Below are 16,381 nucleotides of genomic sequence, written 5' to 3' on the forward strand. Positions count from 1 at the left end.
GTTCTGTCTCCTCTAGGTTTCTATGAGTCCAGTGAGGGTCAGTCTCCGAAAGGAAGGTGTTACTCTGAGCCCGCAGAGACCGGCTGCAGGACCAACGACCGGCCCAAGTCAGTGGGTAAGAAACCACGAGGTGCAGACTGACCCATCCTGTGTGAGCCCAGCAGAACCTCGTGTTTGTGTTTCGGTACGATATGCTTTTCCAATCAGAGCATTTTCTGTCCTCAGGAGACCCCCTGATGCTGAACGGAGACCTGGAAGTACCGGTCCCCCGCACCACGTTACCCCGCTCTTTCTCTGCCCCTTACCCGCCTCTGGAGGGCATCGCTGAGGAGTCCGCAGCCGGGGGGGCCTGGCAGTGGGATGCCTGGCAGGAGTACCAGGTCTCAGAAGAAGACTACCAGCAGGCCGTGAGGGTGGAGGGCTACATCCTGAGTCTCATCCAGCGCCACACCCTCGCAACGCGGCCCTGTCGGACTCGCACCACCCTGACCCCCGACCCCCAGTACTGCAGCTCCCTGCACAGGAGGACTCCTTCCTTTACCTCGGAGCAGCGCTTTCCTGACCCCCATCTGCAGCCCCATGTTGACCTTTCTAAGAGCCAGGGCTGGGGTTGTGACCTGCTGGAGGGGGAGGCCCCGTCTCTGGAGGAGGACTGCTATCTGGCTCTGCCCTACCCCCAGTCCAGACCACTCTCTCTGGCCGAGAGACTACCGTCACCTCTGCCCTCCATGGACCCCAACTGTGTTGCCGGGGCACGTGACCCTTATTGTGAGACCCCATCCCCCCAGCATTACTTATATCCTCACAAACACAGTTTAGTAAGTGTTCAGTTTATCCCCGGACAGGCGGGCCAGGCGGGCCAGACCTCCCCGAGACACTACACCCCAGAGCAGCACTCCAAAGGAAGAACCTCCAAGAAGAACCACAATGAGCGGCAGAAACCCAAGAAATCCAGCAGCAAAACCAGCAGGTCCCAGTCTGAAAACAGCCTGCTGGGCCAGCGGGTTTTGCCGGAGCGCCGGTACAGCACCACCGAGAGGCACCAAGGCAGAGCGGACCAGAACCGAGTACCTGGACCACAGGGGGGGGGCGGCAACGAAAGCCGGCGCTGGTGCTCCAACCTGGAGCTCAGCCAGGATGAAGGGGAGGAGGCGGCGGGGCTCAGACGGCCACCTCGGAAAGCTCGCCATTGTTCCCATTCCCACCAGCAGGACCTCCAGCAGAGGGCACCCCTCTGTCGGGGGGAGGGGGGCTACGCCGGCCCCGCAGAGTCCGAGTCCAGCATGAGCGAGGTTTACTCTCCGGTCTCCAGCTCCCTGTCCAGCGACTCGGATGATTGCGGGGGCCTCGTTTGGCCCCAACAGCTGCCGCCCCGCCTGGCCTCCACCTCCTCCTCTTCCTCTCCTTCGCCCAAGGCCTCCGCCAGCGCCCAACCAAAGGCCTTCGTCAAGATCAAAGCCTCCCACGCCCTCAAGAAGAAGATCCTCAGGTTCAGATCGGGGTCGCTCAAAGTCATGACCACCGTTTGAGGAGACACACACACACTCACAAACACACACACACACACACACACACACACACACACACACACACACACACACACACACACACACACACACACACACACACAGATGTACCTACCTCTAATGACAGGAAACTCTCGGCATTCTGAGCATCAGTATCCGAAGAGGCAAAGGAGGAAGGATAGAAGGAAAGGACTCATTGAAAGTACCTGGTGACTCACTGGGATCCCTTCTGTCTCTCTTACAGTTATTTATATCAACGTTAGCCAGGATGCTAATAAACATGAGACCGCTTGTTCCAAATCAACGGACAGAGAAGGAAGCCAGTAACACTACTGGGTTTCCGCTTTAAAAAGGCATCTGGTATAATTCACCCGGCCTTCAGACTCTAACAGGCATTTTCTTGCTCTAATTGCTGATAATTGGTGCGATGAAAACTCTGTGTTTTCTTCAACCCTGAGGGACTGAATCCACTGCCAGCTATTCGCCCTTTTAAGGTAGTTATAATAGATGTGTGGTCAATGACTCAGGGGTTCAAGTCTTGCTGAACTTAGAAAGAATTACATAAAAGTGTTTTCAGGCGATTGCTTTTCTCAGAAATATCATGGACTTAAAATGTGGTTCTAATCAGATTAAACCTTAGTGCTTATTCACAGAACATGTGTTATTGGCATTGTAAGGTTAGGCATCCGATTAATTCGATTAATCTGGACTGTACCACCTCTCTTTATTCACCCACCAATCCACAGGAAACATCGTTCTCTCCGGGAAGCTTCATGGAAATGAATGAGACCGATTCAAAATGGCATTACTAAAAGCATTTCTCCAGTGTGTGGTAAGACTTGTCCTGCATCCCACAGAAAAACATCCCTTTTGTTTGCAGGGGCCAATCAGCAGGTCTGAGGGACAGTAATGGGTCCAACAGAAGCCACGTACGGATACAGTGTGTATACGTGCACAGACTCATTGAAACACGGGGACGGTCGATGTACATATGTATGCTTTTGTATAAACCATCATGTGGCCTTGTTGGGAATGAATGTAGTTTGTAAATAAAGTGAACTTTGCTTTTAATTTTAACGCATTTTGTTGTTGCCAGTAGGTTGTGGGTTCGCTCCCAGCCCCTGCAGTCAACATGTGCATGTGTCCTTGGATCAGGGTTGAGGTTCCTTGGGCCAGATACTGAACCCTGAGTTGCTCCCGATGTCCAACGGCGTGTGAGTGTGTGTGAGTGTGAGCTTCCCGAGAGCATGTGGTGCTGCTCTGCATGAAGGGGGTGAAGAGACCTGATGAAGAGCTGTATAAGAACAGTCTGTTTAAAACTAAATCTCTCCTTTGTCTTAAGGGTCTGACACACTCAAACAGTGCGCCTTGATGCATGAATGTATATGCACAATGCACCCCTGAGCCACTGAAGAGCAGAATCTTAGAGAGCAGTTTCCTCTGGTGGGCATTACAGGTTACTGCTAGACAATGGGACGAGCTGTGTCTAAAAGGACTACAAGAACTATAAACACATACACATGAAATGTATTTCACTTGAAGTACTTCACACAAAAAGTAATCCAGGGATCAAACATTGTTTTAACATTCCTAATAGAAATGACATCCAAAGACATCCAATTGGAGCGAAAAACCAAACTGTTTTTATTGCATAACATCAACAGGAAAAACTGCAGATTGCAAAAATAGTTCCTTCATTACAAATTGTGATGCAGGCACTACAACATATGTATAGACATCAGCAAAACTCCTTCTCCAAAATTGGCTGAGAGAAACTGCAGGGTTGGTGTTTCCACATCTTTAAATTCTGCTCCTCACGCTGAGATGACCCGTGTGTTTCAGGCAGCGGCATAAATAACACTATAACATGAATGTAAAGCAGGAGCATTTTAAAGAATCATATTCTCATCAAGACGAGAAAATAAAGAGTTCAATATGGAAATGTAATTTCTTTTTTGTAGTTGCAATTATACTTTTCTAAATGGTCAAATTATTTATGGAATGAGAAGTCCTTTCAAAATAAAAGTCCTTGTTTGGTATACGACAATACCTTGGGAATTACTGGAGAGGAAGTGCTGACACCTGGGCCAGGTAAAGATTGGGAATTTAGCAGTCAGTGTCCACATCTGACTTCTTCCATTCAAATAAATACTGTTAACTATTTATTGTAAAATAATGTGAATGTGTAATGAAATCATCTTTAAAATGTATGGCTAACGAGAAGACAGATCTTAATCTAGACAAAAACAATTCTGAGAAAATGAGAAAAATGCACAAAGGGTTCCTACCGTCCCCAGTCTCCCCTACTCTTGGTCATGGGTATAAAACACCTTTGTCAGAGTAGAAATCCACATATCAAAGGGAAAACAACCTCAGATCCTAGTTGTGTCCTTCCCATTGGAGGAGCTCTTGGTGTCGTTGTTGGTGATGCTCATCCTGGTCGCCGGGTCCTCGCTGACGAAGTGCAGCATGTTGCGCAGCGAGCGGTTCATGCTGTCTTTGAACCCCCGGCCCAGGCACACGTAGAGCAGCGGGTTGAGGCAGCTGTTGAAGTAGGCCAGGCACAGCACTAACACCTGCGCCAGGTACAGGTTGGGACTGTGAGGGGAGTTACGCGGGGTCATCAGCACGATGAAATCCAGGATGTGCAGCGGTAGCCAGCACAGGAAGAAGCTCAGCACCACCACCACGATGACCCTCAGCGTCCGCCTGGACCGGGTCCGACCCCGAGACAACCCGCTCTCCGCCCGGCTGTAAACCACCAGGTGACAGGCCACGATCACTAGGAAAGGGAGCAGGAATCCAGCCAGGAAGCGGTAGGAGCTGACGAGCCTGGAGCTGAGGTGAGAATACACCGTGACACACTCTCGCTTCTCCTCACCCGCCTCGATCTGCTTGGTGTAGACAAACTGGGGGATGCTGCCGATCAGGGCCAGGACCCAAACAGCCACACAGCCCAAAGCAGCCTGCTTGGGCCGCCTTTTGTTCTGACACCACACAGGTCTGTTGACCAGCATCCAGCGGTCCACGCTGATCAGAACCAGCTGCAGGACGCTGCAGTGCATCACCAGGTAAAACACGCCTTTCACCAACGTGCAGGCCAGGGATCCGAAGTGCCAGTGGTCGTCGTGGGCCAGAGGCACCATGAGCAGGGGCAGCGAGAGGCAGCACAGGAGGTCCGCCAGCGCCAGGTTGAGGAACCAGAGGGAGGTGACGGAGCGGGGCATGCAGAAGCCCGTCACCCACACCACCACAGCGTTCCCAGGGACACCCAGCAGGACCACCAGGCTGTAGAAGACCAGAGCCGCGATCTGGATCGGTTGCATCTCAGGCGTCATAGTGTCAGGGAACTCAGGCAGGGAGTAGTTGACATCAATTGAATAGTTACTGCCATATTCATAATCCATGGAATCCATGGCTGGGTAGATCTGGGGATGAGAAAACAGTTTTTATAGATGGAAATCAGATATTCAAATCTGGCCTTCTCGTTTCTGTGTATTTTATGCTTCAGAAAGAGAAAATGATTCAGCTCTAACACGTTTGTTTGATGCTTAAATTAACACAACAAACAAATAGACAACAACTATTTTCTTTGGTGTTACAAAATAGCAAACAAATATGAACCTTAAGAATCAGGCGGTACTGTGTGAGGCTTTAGGTCACAACAGATCATCAGACTTTAAGCTGATCTAAACTCAATCGTATCTATTTAGAAAACAGTCGCGTTTAAAACTTCAAAACTGATTTTTCTGATATTTGAACTTACCGTGTTCTTGGCCCGCTGCACACACACTGCACTCAGGAAGCTAATAAAGCAGTTCTGCTTTTAAGTGTGTGTTATATCCTCCACCCTTCACACACACACACAAAAACACACACACACACACACACACACACACACACACACACACACACACACACACACACACACACACACACACACACACACACCCACACCATCACTTGCACAACATCCTGAAAAACAGAAGAAAGCCTAATTTAAAGAGAGAATATATTACACAAGGCCCTCTGGTTTATTTGTTCATGCTTCATTTATGTATTGCTGCAGCTGCTCGGTGGCCGACCCGTGCACACGCCCAGAAATTCTTCCATCAGGAGAAACGTGCTGCAGCTTCAGAAGCGAGGGAGATATAAAAACACAAATGTGGCAAAACATGTTTGCATCAAAACACAATGGCAGAAGTTGTGGGACTACTACACAAAAGGAAGACATTTATATCAGATTCAAAGGGAAGTAGGAATGGAAAGCACAGGAGGGACCAGAGCATCATGAGCAGGATGAGATTAGAGGAGACTCCAGAACTCCTCACTGCATCTTATTGGAAAACATACAACTGGATGGCAGACAACGGAACACGTTTTGTTTTGGTGCCCGAAATAATCAAAGGAAGAGACTCATTCTGGATCTGCACTGGAACAAAATCACATTAGGCTCATGGTGGATCTAAAAATCGATCCTCACTAGAAACACTGGGGAGGAGGTTATCAGGCGTATCTTCACATTTCTCAAAAACGCTGGACTGATGACAAGAATATCGTTTAAGGACTCCATCAATCAACCACAGGAGGCGACAATGCTCCAACTGGTTGCGAATCTCCATTAATCCGAAGAAGAACTCATGTTTGCATCCAAAATCAAATGCATGAGGCAAACATTAAACTGTCCGTCAAAGTTTGTTTCAACATATCATTTGCACATTTTGCATAAATATAATTTTGCAGTTTTTATTGTAAGTCGATTTTATCGGTTGCATTTACTATATTACTCCATGTAAATGTATATTGCATGTACTCCTGACCTCCTTCAGGAGTACACCCCCTCCCGCACCCTCCGCTCTTCCTCCGTTGGACTACTCTCCATCCCCATCTCTCGCCTCAGCACCATGGGTGATCGAGCTTTCAGCTGCTTGGCACCAGGAATCTGGAACTCCCTGCCACTACACATCCGACAATCTGATTCCATAACAACATTCAAAACCCACCTATTCCAACTGGCTCACTATAAACTGTACTACAACTTCCTACCCCGGCTGTCCACTGTTCTAACTCTCCCTATATTACCCTATGCCCTGTAAGGTGTCCTTGGGGGCTTTGAAAGGCGCCCCCCAAATAAAATGTATTATTATTATTATACATCTCAGAACCCCCCCAAAAAAGTCATGCATCACTGGGACAATATACTTTATTGTCAAATTCATAATAACCATTTTACGGTAACACACACACAACCACTTTTCCATATATACAAGGTATTTGTTACAAAACTACAATTCTCAATGGTGTCTACAACTGCTGTTCTGAAAGCAACCAGAGCTGCCTGCTTTAGCTTTTGCTTAATAATGGAATTTCCACAAGAAAAAAACCCTCCAGTGATTGTTGTAACGCTGTGGAATGAGTCAGTAACAGCCGCTCCCATAATGCATGATGATACATCCCACTAGAAGTAATGGTTTCCTGTATAGAAACCGGCAATCTCATCTTTAATTGCTCCACAGCAAAAATCAAAGTGGATCCCAACCCAACTGAAGCTAGAACCAAATAAACACCTTTACAAATCACCTGTGGGAAAGATGTGATAGAGGACGGGCTAAAGAGAAGACGTGATTATAAAATAGAACAAATGACATACGATGTCTTGCCATAACAGGATGTGCTCTTTTAGCCCTAAGACGTCAGGTAGCCCTTTAAAAATGTAGGAAATACCACAGGAAATGAAACTGGGTTAGCAAAAAAGACACCTTGTTGACTTCTGTCTGTCTAAAAAAGTGGACAGGCATGTCTGTACATAGAGCGAGTCCTGTTAGCATTGATATACAGTTCCACATGGACGTCAGAATAGGCGTGTAGCTGTTAATCAGGGTTAGACATCCATACATCTTTTTAAATACTGGGGGTTTTCCTCGTTGGCTTTTTAGTTCTGGTTTTATGACGCTGTTAAAGTCCCTCTCGCTGTGTTTCGTCACAGTTGTTGCTCAGACTGAACATCAGGATGTTTCCTCACTGCAGGTCCAGCTTCTCTGAGGTGAAGTCAGTTGAGGGCCGGAGCGCTGCTGGGGGGAAGAGTGGGGGTGTCATCTCTAAATGCATCCGACTGGAGGTCTGCAGAAAAGTAGAAAGAAACCATGTTTAAAGCCAGAGTATCATCGAGGTGCATCAGAATACAACCATTAATAAGTTATTTTCCTGTGCATAGAGGGGTGCAGGAATGAGTAGAACCGGGAAATTATTGAGCATTATATCACTTCCTGTCACCTGGTCTGGAGGTCAATGGTTTTCTGAATGTGTTTTTGGATGTTAGCCTGAAATAAGGTCTGTGGTTAAAATAAGCTGAAGAGATTTTGTCCGACGTCATAAAATACCCCACTGGAGGATTTAAAACAGGTTGCTAACAAGTGTCTAAATAATACGACTAAACGTCATCACGCCCAACGCCTTAGCGGTGGTGAGGTGAAGTCATGTGACCGTGCTGTAGTTCCTTTATAGCCCAACATTAGCCACCTTTAGCTTAGTGGGGGTGACGTGAAGTCATGTGACCGTGCTGTAGTTCCTTTACAGCCCAACATTAGCCGCCTTTAGCTTAGCAGTGGTGACGTGAAGTCATGTGACCGTGCTGTAGTTCCTTTACAGCCCAACATTAGCCGCCTTTAGCTTAGCAGTGGTGACGTGAAGTCATGTGACCGAGCTGTAGTTCCTTTATAGCCCAACATTAGCCGCCTTTAGCTTAGCAGTGGTGACGTGAAGTCATGTGACCGTGCTGTAGTTCCTTTATAGCCCAACATTAGCTTTTTATTTCAGAAATCATAAAGAGGTGTTGATGTGTGGAGTTTATCCTGTTGAACTGAACGTGTAAGTATTATAAACGTTTGTTTGACACAGACAACTCTTCAGTTTGTGTTAACCACAGACCTTATTTCAGAATAACAACCAAAAACTAATTACAAAAAATCACTGACTGCCAGACTAGGGGACAGGAACCCAAGAATAAAACAAGACACCCTGGAAATGCTGACTGTGTCATGATTTATACACTGCTAGTTATTTGGTTTCTGGTGTCCATGCAATGTCTGTTTCCGGTCAGGGTAGTCATATTCCCACCAAAATATTAGAGAAGTGAGATGGTATAAAAGCGCTGACTCACCGATGAGTGTCAAGCCTTGCTGCTGGTTCAGGATAACTGACGTCTCCTCTTCCTCCTCCTCTCCCCAGTCTGCGATGTTGGCGGGGGGGATGCACTGCTCCAGGAACAGGTCCTCCTCGTCCTCGTCCATGTCGGGGTTCTCCGGAGGCCATCGCAGCTCGCCGCTCTCCACCTCGCTGAGATCCGTCGGCTCCACCACGATGGAGGGCAGGCGCTCCTTGGCGCGGTCATGGTCCAGGTGGTTTAGGGTGGTCTCCGGGCCAGGAACCAGCTCCACAGGGTCAGGGAAGATCTGGAGGAGAAGCAGGGAATGTAGTGCCTCTACTGGGAAATATCTCCATGCTTTAATGTTCAAAAAGCTCTTTATTTTTCTCATGCTGCCTGTGCTGCAGCACCTCTGAAACACACCTGGAACGGTAATCTCTGGTCCTTTCTCTGCAGGTCTTCACAGTTTGGATCTCCGCTCAGCTCCTCCATGAATCTGCAGAAAATCACAATGAGACACAAACAGATGATCTTTTTCTGTTTATAAATCTGAATCTATAAAGTATGAAATCTGCATAATAAAAAGTGGCAGAGAAAGAAAATACACAAGCACTTAAATCAGTAAATCAGCAAGTAACTATTCTCTTTCCTTTCCAAACCTGAAGCGTCTGTGTTTATTTCCCCTTATTTTAGAAAGAAAGATGCCTGTCAAAACCTTTCCAACCAAATCACAACAAACTGTAGAAATGTGGCCATCTAAGTTTCTGTGTTTATAGTTTCCTGTTTTATTTGTACCTTTGTTTTCTCCTGGTGTCTTACTTCCTGTGTTTTCCCGCCTGTGTCTGATTGTCTCATTGCGTTTCACCTCCCCTCCCCAGCTGTGATTACCCTGGTGGTTTTTTGGTCTCGCTTTCCCTACACTGAGAAAACCGTGTAGTGTTCTCTGTGAGTACTGGATCTGGGTCCTGATCGATCGACTACATGTCCTGGATGTCCCTCCTCTGCCCTCCGGTGTCTTCTGAGTATTCCTGGTTTGTTCTAGCTTTTATAAAAATAAAGCTTGCTTATATTCTCATATCTGCCTCCACTGTTTTTATACTGCAGTTGCATCCTGCTACTGGAAACCTGAATGCTGACGACATGAAGAACTACAAAAATTAAACATGTCTCTCGTCTGTAAGCCTCCCCAGCAGAGGTCCGCATTTGGATGAAGTCACTCCATCCGGTTTTCTATGAAATAACATGATCATCCCTTCCCCTTCAGAGCAGTGCAATATAGGATTTGATCCCAAAATGGATTATGTCCTCTGCCGCTCATATTTTGTGTTCTCACAGATCTAATGCGCTGTTTTGGCTCGGTCAGTTATTACAAGCGCTAGAAGCCAAAGCTTTTAAACTCCTCTCTCCACGTCATCTCTCGGGAACTATTTGTTATATTGACATTAAAAACAGTCCATCCTCTCCTTGTCAGTACTAAATGTGATTGTGTTGTTTCATCGCATAACATCTAATTAAAGTGAACGAGGAATTAACATCCTTCTGACATCTCCAGCCGGCCAACAGGAGACCAACAGGTTCAAACAACGTACCAGTACACTTCCATCAGGAGGAACTCTGCAGCTTCAGAAAGGATGCAGACATAGAAACAAAAAGACGCACACAGCTGGAGACCAGGGGACACTAAGGAGAGACGCACACAGCTGGAGACCAGGGGACACTAAGGAGAGACGCACACAGCTGGAGACCAGGGGACACTAAAGAGAGACGCACACAGCTGGAGACCAGGGGACACTAAAGAGAGACGCACACAGCTGGAGACCAGGGGACACTAAAGAGAGACGCGAAAGCTGGACACTTCAATCGACTTTGTGTAACCGCACATTCAGTCAGTCAACGGTACGCTCTGGAGGAGACACAAACACTGTTTTACTGGCAGTTCAAACCTTGGTCTGTGTACACACACAGCCTCAATCTGTTTAAGGTCTCCAGAAAAGCCGCGGGGTATTAAGAGGGACTGAGGTTCTGCCTGAATCCCATCTTTATCCCTCTTTCCTTTCCTCTCTGCATCTGGGTGTCTGTCCATAAGTACCAATCATGGTTTGTTGTCATTCAAAGGCCTCGTCCAAATCTCGCTTACTCTAATGAATTTGGAAGACTCTAAGCAGCAGTGTTTCTAATTTTAGACCGTTTGTGGGCGGGGTACTTTGTGCTATTTGCTAACAGTCAGATGATTCATTAAAACAGGAAGATGTGACGCAATAAACTGCAAGAGACAGGCAAAAACACAGGCATGGTGGAAGGTTAAAAGAGTAAAGGAGACTGCTCAATATTCACAAAATGTGTAAATGTCTGAGTTTCTTTTCCTGAATTCACAATTTGTATCGCAAATAATATACCTTTTCTTCTTGTAAGTGTATGATTTAATCTTCGTAAATATATATAAATAACAGGGAACACGTGTTGGTTCTTAGCCTTTTTTACTGAGTGACGAGGTGACTGCTAAATATAAAAAAACACATCTTACTGAAAATGAATTCTAATATTAGTATGCTAACACACTTAGATGGTGGAATTAATTCACATTATGTGGCCTCGCTCCTTTCCCAGCTTCCTGTTCAAAAGCTTATATCTTAGTTCTCCCGGGTTAGCACTTCCTGTTAGCACTAGCAGCGTTACAAACAGAGATGTTATCAGAGGTGATTTTCAGCTCCTTTGAGGCGAATAGTTAGCTAGCTTACGTTAGCGACCTATCGTACAAGCTCTATAGCAGATTTTAAATAACTAGCTAGCTATGGCCAAGTTGGTGGCTCCAAATATTTACATTTAATTGAATATCCGACGGTTAGACGTAAACTGTCTTTGGCGATTAAAGGTTGATAAAGCTGGAGACGCTATGTAATTAGCACTTTTGCTCGTTCCGGAAGTACCAACACAAAATAAGGTGAATACCTGCAAAACATTAAAGCAGGGGTGTCTAAACTACGGCCTGGGGGCAAAATGCGGCCCATTGTCCATTTTGAATCGGCCCTCAGCTAATTTAAAAAGTATAATGGAATATGGCCCACACATGAAAGTTGTGCTTTCCTTATTGTACTTACTAAACACATATATTACACAGAAGTATTCATGAGTAAAAAGCCAACTTTTCAAATAAAATCAGTCGTTTAAATTTGAAAACCTTTTTCTAACAAATCTTGGTTGATAAAAAAAGCCCAATCACTCATTTGTATTTGTTATTAGTTCCCCTTTTATCAGCAGTCTGAGGCGTGTGTTTTAAGGAGCTCCAACACTAATGATGAAAACACAAAATGAATGACACCCTCTATAAACCTTTGATTTCTGATACGTGCATTTGATTGATTTCGATAACTTATCAATTAACTAACAAAAAATATACCTCACCTCTGCTGAGGGGCCCAGCCCTTCCTATGTTTCTCTTTATGTGGCCCTCGGTGGAAAAAGTTTGGACCCCCCTGCATTAAAGGGTCGGCATCATCATTTTGAGCCGGTTGGCAAGCCAACGTTAGCTTTTACCCAAAAGCAATTTGGCACCAGCCTCTGCACTTTAACATTTATGTAGTTCATTATTATTTGGTCATATGCTGATACACGCTTTAGCGCAGTAAATACGTTTGACTAAAGGATAAGTTCTCACTCTGCCTGAATATATTACGCAGATCTTACGCAGATTACGCAGAGTAAACATCCGTCTGAGCGAAGACGCCCCGTTCTAGTCTCAACAGGATCAGCTTTGGGAGGATGCTATCATTTCAGACCCACATGGTGTCGTGTGCAGCCCTACGATTCAATTTCACATTTTTTCCGGCTGCTGACAACTGTGTCACGCTAAGCTGTTTGTGTGCCACCTGGGACGGAAACTTTCTGCAGCTATTATTATGAAGAAGCTTAACCTCCATGTAATCCCCCTCGTGAACACCTGCAGCTCACTCGGTGGTTATTCATGCACCGATTCTGCACGCCACAGGTTCAAATGTGGATGCAAACACTATAAAAAAGGAACTTCTACTGAAATGATATCGAGGGGAAGATGTGGAGCTTAATAAACTGATGGAACTACATAGCATGTCTTTTCTGACCGTCTCATTTCAGTTTGACTGGACTCTTAACGTGGCTTTCTCTGACAGAGGTTGGCGATGTTCTGATAAATAAATATGATTAAAGGTTTCTTGCGACTCGCTGTTCTTATGGAATGAGAGAAATGACACAGAAGCCATTCTGAATTCCCAAAGATTTCCTGTTTTCTCACAACTAGTTTACACTTCTCACCAGAGCTGGATTGGTTTGTCCAGGATCAAGAACACTTCCCAACAGAAACCGTTAACTTTAATACGTGTTTCCCAGATAATGAATGAATTAAAGTGACGATTTAACGCAGCATGGATGAGAAGAACCTTAGAAGACATATGGACATCTACAGGTTGGGGGAGTAACGGATTATCTGCAACGGGATGAAAGAAAAAAAACAGTTACAAGAGTTTAAAGCTCCCCTATTAAACTCTTTCTCAGCGGTATATTCCAGGTCTCAGATATGAACAGAGCCTGTCTCTGATTGGCTGAAACACCAAACAGATCTTTGCAGCATCCCATAACCCCCTCTGTTTCAGTCGTGTTCCTAAAGTGCTAATTGTGTAGCTTTAAATGCTAATGAGCTGCTGCTGGCCACGCCCCTCTGAAAGCTGATTGGTTTAAAACAATGGTGCTCCGGGTGATAAGGTGTGTGTGTGTGTGTGTGTGTGTGTGTGTGTGTGTGTGTGTGTGTGTGTGTGTGTGTGTGTGTGTGTGTGTGTGTGTATGTGTATGTGTGTGTGTGTGGGGGGGGGTTACCTTAGTTGGTTATTGGCTAATAATAATGGTAGTACCAGTCAAAATAACACAGTGACATCACAAAGTGGCCAAAATCTGATCAGCTGATTCTCAGACAGGTTTTTATAGAGATCATCACAGAAAGAGAGGGGGGGTCTTTGTTCCTAAGAGTCTCGGAGTCTCTGAACACAGAGGGACACATTTAAAAGAGACATAAAGAAGTGGATTTTGCAGAAAAGGGGCTCTGTACCTTTAGCTCTCAGAGAAAAATCAACATTATGCTAACACCCCGGTCCCTAGCCAAGAATACTAAAGGGGAGACACGTCTCCAATAAGGTGGACTATCAGATGTCTCTGGAGCCGGCTGAATAAATATCAACTGATGCCAGCAGGCAGGAATAAGGACACAAAAGTACTTGCACCCCGAGGTGTGTGCTCAGCGAGGGGAGTGGAGAATGACAAACTGGGTCAAAGGTCTGCAAATATTTTCCTCAACACTCAGCTCTGCATCAAGAGTGGTGTAGCAGGTGTTTCATGTGAGCAGGAAAACCCCATAGTTCCTGATAACTGTGCACACACACACACACACACACACACACACACGCACGCACACACGCACGCGCACACACACACACACACACACACACACACACACACACACACACACACACACACACACACACACCTGAGCAGCCTCTTACCCCTCACTGGTAGTCAGGCAGACCTCCCCTCCATGTTGGCACAGCTCCACGGTGGTGAATCCTGACGGTTCCTCCACGATGAGCACCGGGGATAGTATGGGGGGTGCAGGAGGGGGTTGGCAGCTCCCACAGCCTCCCCCCTCTGCAGAGCCCTCAGACAGGCTTTTGGCCTCCAGGGCGAATCCTGGATTGTAGGAGGGATCGGTTCCGGAACCCCTCAGGTGTCCCGAGAGGATGTGTGTCCGTTTTGCCTTGGGTTTGGACAGCGGTGCGGAGATCACTCAATGAATCACCTGGAGAGAAAAGAACGAAGAGAGAAGTTGAACCACAGTGGTGTTATTTAACGAAGACTCAGATAGACGTAGAACGAGGGATCAGACCGAGATCAAAATAAAAGACGAGAAGCAACCCAGATTACAGTTACTGATCGAAGTGGTAGAATGAAATGAGACTTATGAAGAATGCCCACAACACACAGCACCGGTTTCACTCGTCCAGGTCGGAGCCGAGTCCGTCTGCTATATCCCAACATGCACTCCGAACTTCCTCCCTCATGTCTCTCTCAATATCCCTCCCTATCTCACCCCTCTGCCAGGCTTGGGATTAACGTCTCTTTCGATTACAGAGGCTGGGAGGGGGGGTGACGTCAGCCGGGCTGAACAGACCCCTCTGATGAGCTGCTATGCTGAGCATCTGTAAGGAAACACACAAATGGCACGCAGATGTTGGAGGAGCATAATGCGCCCACCGTGAGCGGGGAGACGTGTTCTGATGAGAGGGGCTTTCTACCTCCTGTGTTTCAGAGTGTGTGTGCCGCTCCATCAGTGGATTTAGATTTGGACGATTCATGGAATTAGCCCGGGATCAAGGGCTCAGGGGTGAGGGTGTGTGTGTGTGGCGGGGGGGGGGGGGGCTCCAACTCCTGCTAAACAGACAGAGCGTTGCAGCAGTATAATCCCCTCTGTGGCTAAATCCGGGAGTTATATATGGAACGAGGTGGAGACCAGTGCAACAGGAAGACTGTCCTCACTGCAGAAGGGGGGGGGGGGGGGGGGAGTTCAGTGAAGAGATGTTCACAGGATCAAACATTTTTGCAGATTCAAAGAGTCCTCTCCTGCTGATGTTCAGGTGTATATCAGTATGTAGTGTCTCTACTTTAAAGAGTCCTCTCCTACTGATGTTCAGGTGTATATCAGTATGTAGCGTCTCTACTTTAAAGAGTCCTCTCCTGCTGATGTTCAGGTGTATATCAGTATGTAGAGTCTCTACTTTAAAGAGTCCTCTCCTGCTGATGTTCAGGTGTATATCTGTATGTAGTGTCTCTACTTTAAAGAGTCCTCTCCTACTGATGTTCAGGTGTATATCAGTATGTAGCGTCTCTACTTTAAAGAGTCCTCTCCTGCTGATGTTCAGGTGTATATCAGTATGTAGCGTCTCTACTTTAAAGAGTCCTCTCCTGCTGATGTTCAGGTGTATATCAGTATGTAGTGTCTCTACTTTAAAGAGTCCTCTCCTGCTGATGTTCAGGTGTATATCAGTATGTAGAGTCTCTACTTTAAAGAGTCCTCTCCTGCTGATGTTCAGGTGTATATCAGTATGTAGTGTCTCTACTTTAAAGAGTCCTCTCCTGCTGATGTTCAGGTGTATATCAGTATGTAGTGTCTCTACTTTAAAGAGTCCTCTCCTGCTGATGTTCAGGTGTATATCAGTATGTAGTGTCTCTACTTTAAAGAGTCCTCTCCTGATGATGTTCAGGTGTATATCAGTATGTAGTGTCTCTACTTTAAAGAGTCCTCTCCTGCTGATGTTCAGGTGTATATCAGTATGTAGTGTCTCTACTTTAAAGAGTCCTCTCCTGATGATGTTCAGGTGTATATCAGTATGTAGTGTCTCTACTTTAAAGAGTCCTCTCCTGCTGATGTTCAGGTGTATATCAGTATGTAGAGTCTCTACTTTAAAGAGTCCTCTCCTGCTGATGTTCAGGTGTATATCAGTATGTAGAGTCTCTACTTTAAAGAGTCCTCTCCTGCTGATGTTCAGGTGTATATCAGTATGTAGAGTCTCTACTTTAAAGAGTCCTCTCCTGCTGATGTTCAGGTGTATATCAGTATGTAGAGTCTCTACTTTAAAGAGTCCTCTCCTGCTGATGTTGAGGTGTATATCAGTATGTAGCGTCTCTACTTTAA

General features: G+C 46.2%; 3 protein-coding genes across 8 annotated transcripts in view; 1 reads left to right on the forward strand and 2 right to left on the reverse strand.

Moving 5' to 3' along the window:
• LOC134879918 (dapper homolog 3-like) overlaps nucleotides 1-1,529 on the forward strand; it is a 7,942-nt gene extending 6,413 nt beyond the window's left edge. The window contains exons 3-4 of the mRNA XM_063906493.1: nucleotides 17-115; nucleotides 226-1,529. Coding sequence (XP_063762563.1) covers nucleotides 17-115; nucleotides 226-1,529 — 1,403 coding nt within the window. The remainder of the gene's footprint in view (nucleotides 1-16; nucleotides 116-225) is intronic.
• Nucleotides 1,530-3,146: 1,617 nt separating this feature from the next.
• c5ar1 (complement C5a receptor 1) lies at nucleotides 3,147-5,338 on the reverse strand. Its single transcript, XM_063906506.1, has 2 exons — nucleotides 5,293-5,338; nucleotides 3,147-4,954 (listed from the first exon to the last, which is right to left on the reverse strand). The coding sequence occupies exon 2, from the start codon at nucleotides 4,940-4,942 to the stop codon at nucleotides 3,899-3,901; it is 1,044 nt and encodes a 347-aa protein (XP_063762576.1). The 5' UTR covers nucleotides 4,943-4,954; nucleotides 5,293-5,338; the 3' UTR covers nucleotides 3,147-3,898.
• A 1,377-nt stretch (nucleotides 5,339-6,715) lies between these two features.
• lbhl (LBH regulator of WNT signaling pathway, like) lies at nucleotides 6,716-15,007 on the reverse strand. 6 transcript variants are annotated; one of them, XM_063906542.1, is made up of 5 exons: nucleotides 14,944-15,007; nucleotides 14,196-14,488; nucleotides 9,094-9,166; nucleotides 8,686-8,977; nucleotides 6,716-7,646 (listed from the first exon to the last, which is right to left on the reverse strand). In XM_063906542.1, exons 3-5 carry the CDS (start codon nucleotides 9,160-9,162, stop codon nucleotides 7,576-7,578), a joined length of 432 nt encoding a protein of 143 aa, XP_063762612.1. In that variant the 5' UTR covers nucleotides 9,163-9,166; nucleotides 14,196-14,488; nucleotides 14,944-15,007; the 3' UTR covers nucleotides 6,716-7,575. The 6 variants fall into 6 exon arrangements, with proteins under 6 accessions (XP_063762612.1, XP_063762611.1, XP_063762608.1 ...); XM_063906541.1 differs by having other exon boundaries at nucleotides 14,780-14,995; XM_063906538.1 differs by lacking the exon at nucleotides 14,944-15,007 and adding an exon at nucleotides 14,677-14,860.
• Between the last annotated feature and the right edge of the window lie 1,374 nt (nucleotides 15,008-16,381).

This window comes from Eleginops maclovinus, chromosome 18, assembly GCF_036324505.1.
Source record: "Eleginops maclovinus isolate JMC-PN-2008 ecotype Puerto Natales chromosome 18, JC_Emac_rtc_rv5, whole genome shotgun sequence".
NCBI lineage: Eukaryota > Metazoa > Chordata > Actinopteri > Perciformes > Eleginopidae > Eleginops > Eleginops maclovinus.

Bases quoted from the DNA above. Each gene is read 5' to 3' on its own strand.
- c5ar1 (XM_063906506.1), bottom strand. From the start codon at position 4,942: ATGGATTCCATGGATTATGAATATGGCAGTAACTATTCAATTGATGTC.
- lbhl (XM_063906542.1), bottom strand. From the start codon at position 9,162: ATGGAGGAGCTGAGCGGAGATCCAAACTGTGAAGACCTGCAGAGAAAG. The intron at 8,978-9,093 runs GTGTGTTTCAGA...CTTCTCCTCCAG, and splicing joins ACCAGAGATTACCGTTCCAG to ATCTTCCCTGACCCTGTGGA. The intron at 7,647-8,685 runs GTGAGTCAGCGC...ACTTTTCTGCAG, and splicing joins GCAAGGCTTGACACTCATCG to ACCTCCAGTCGGATGCATTT.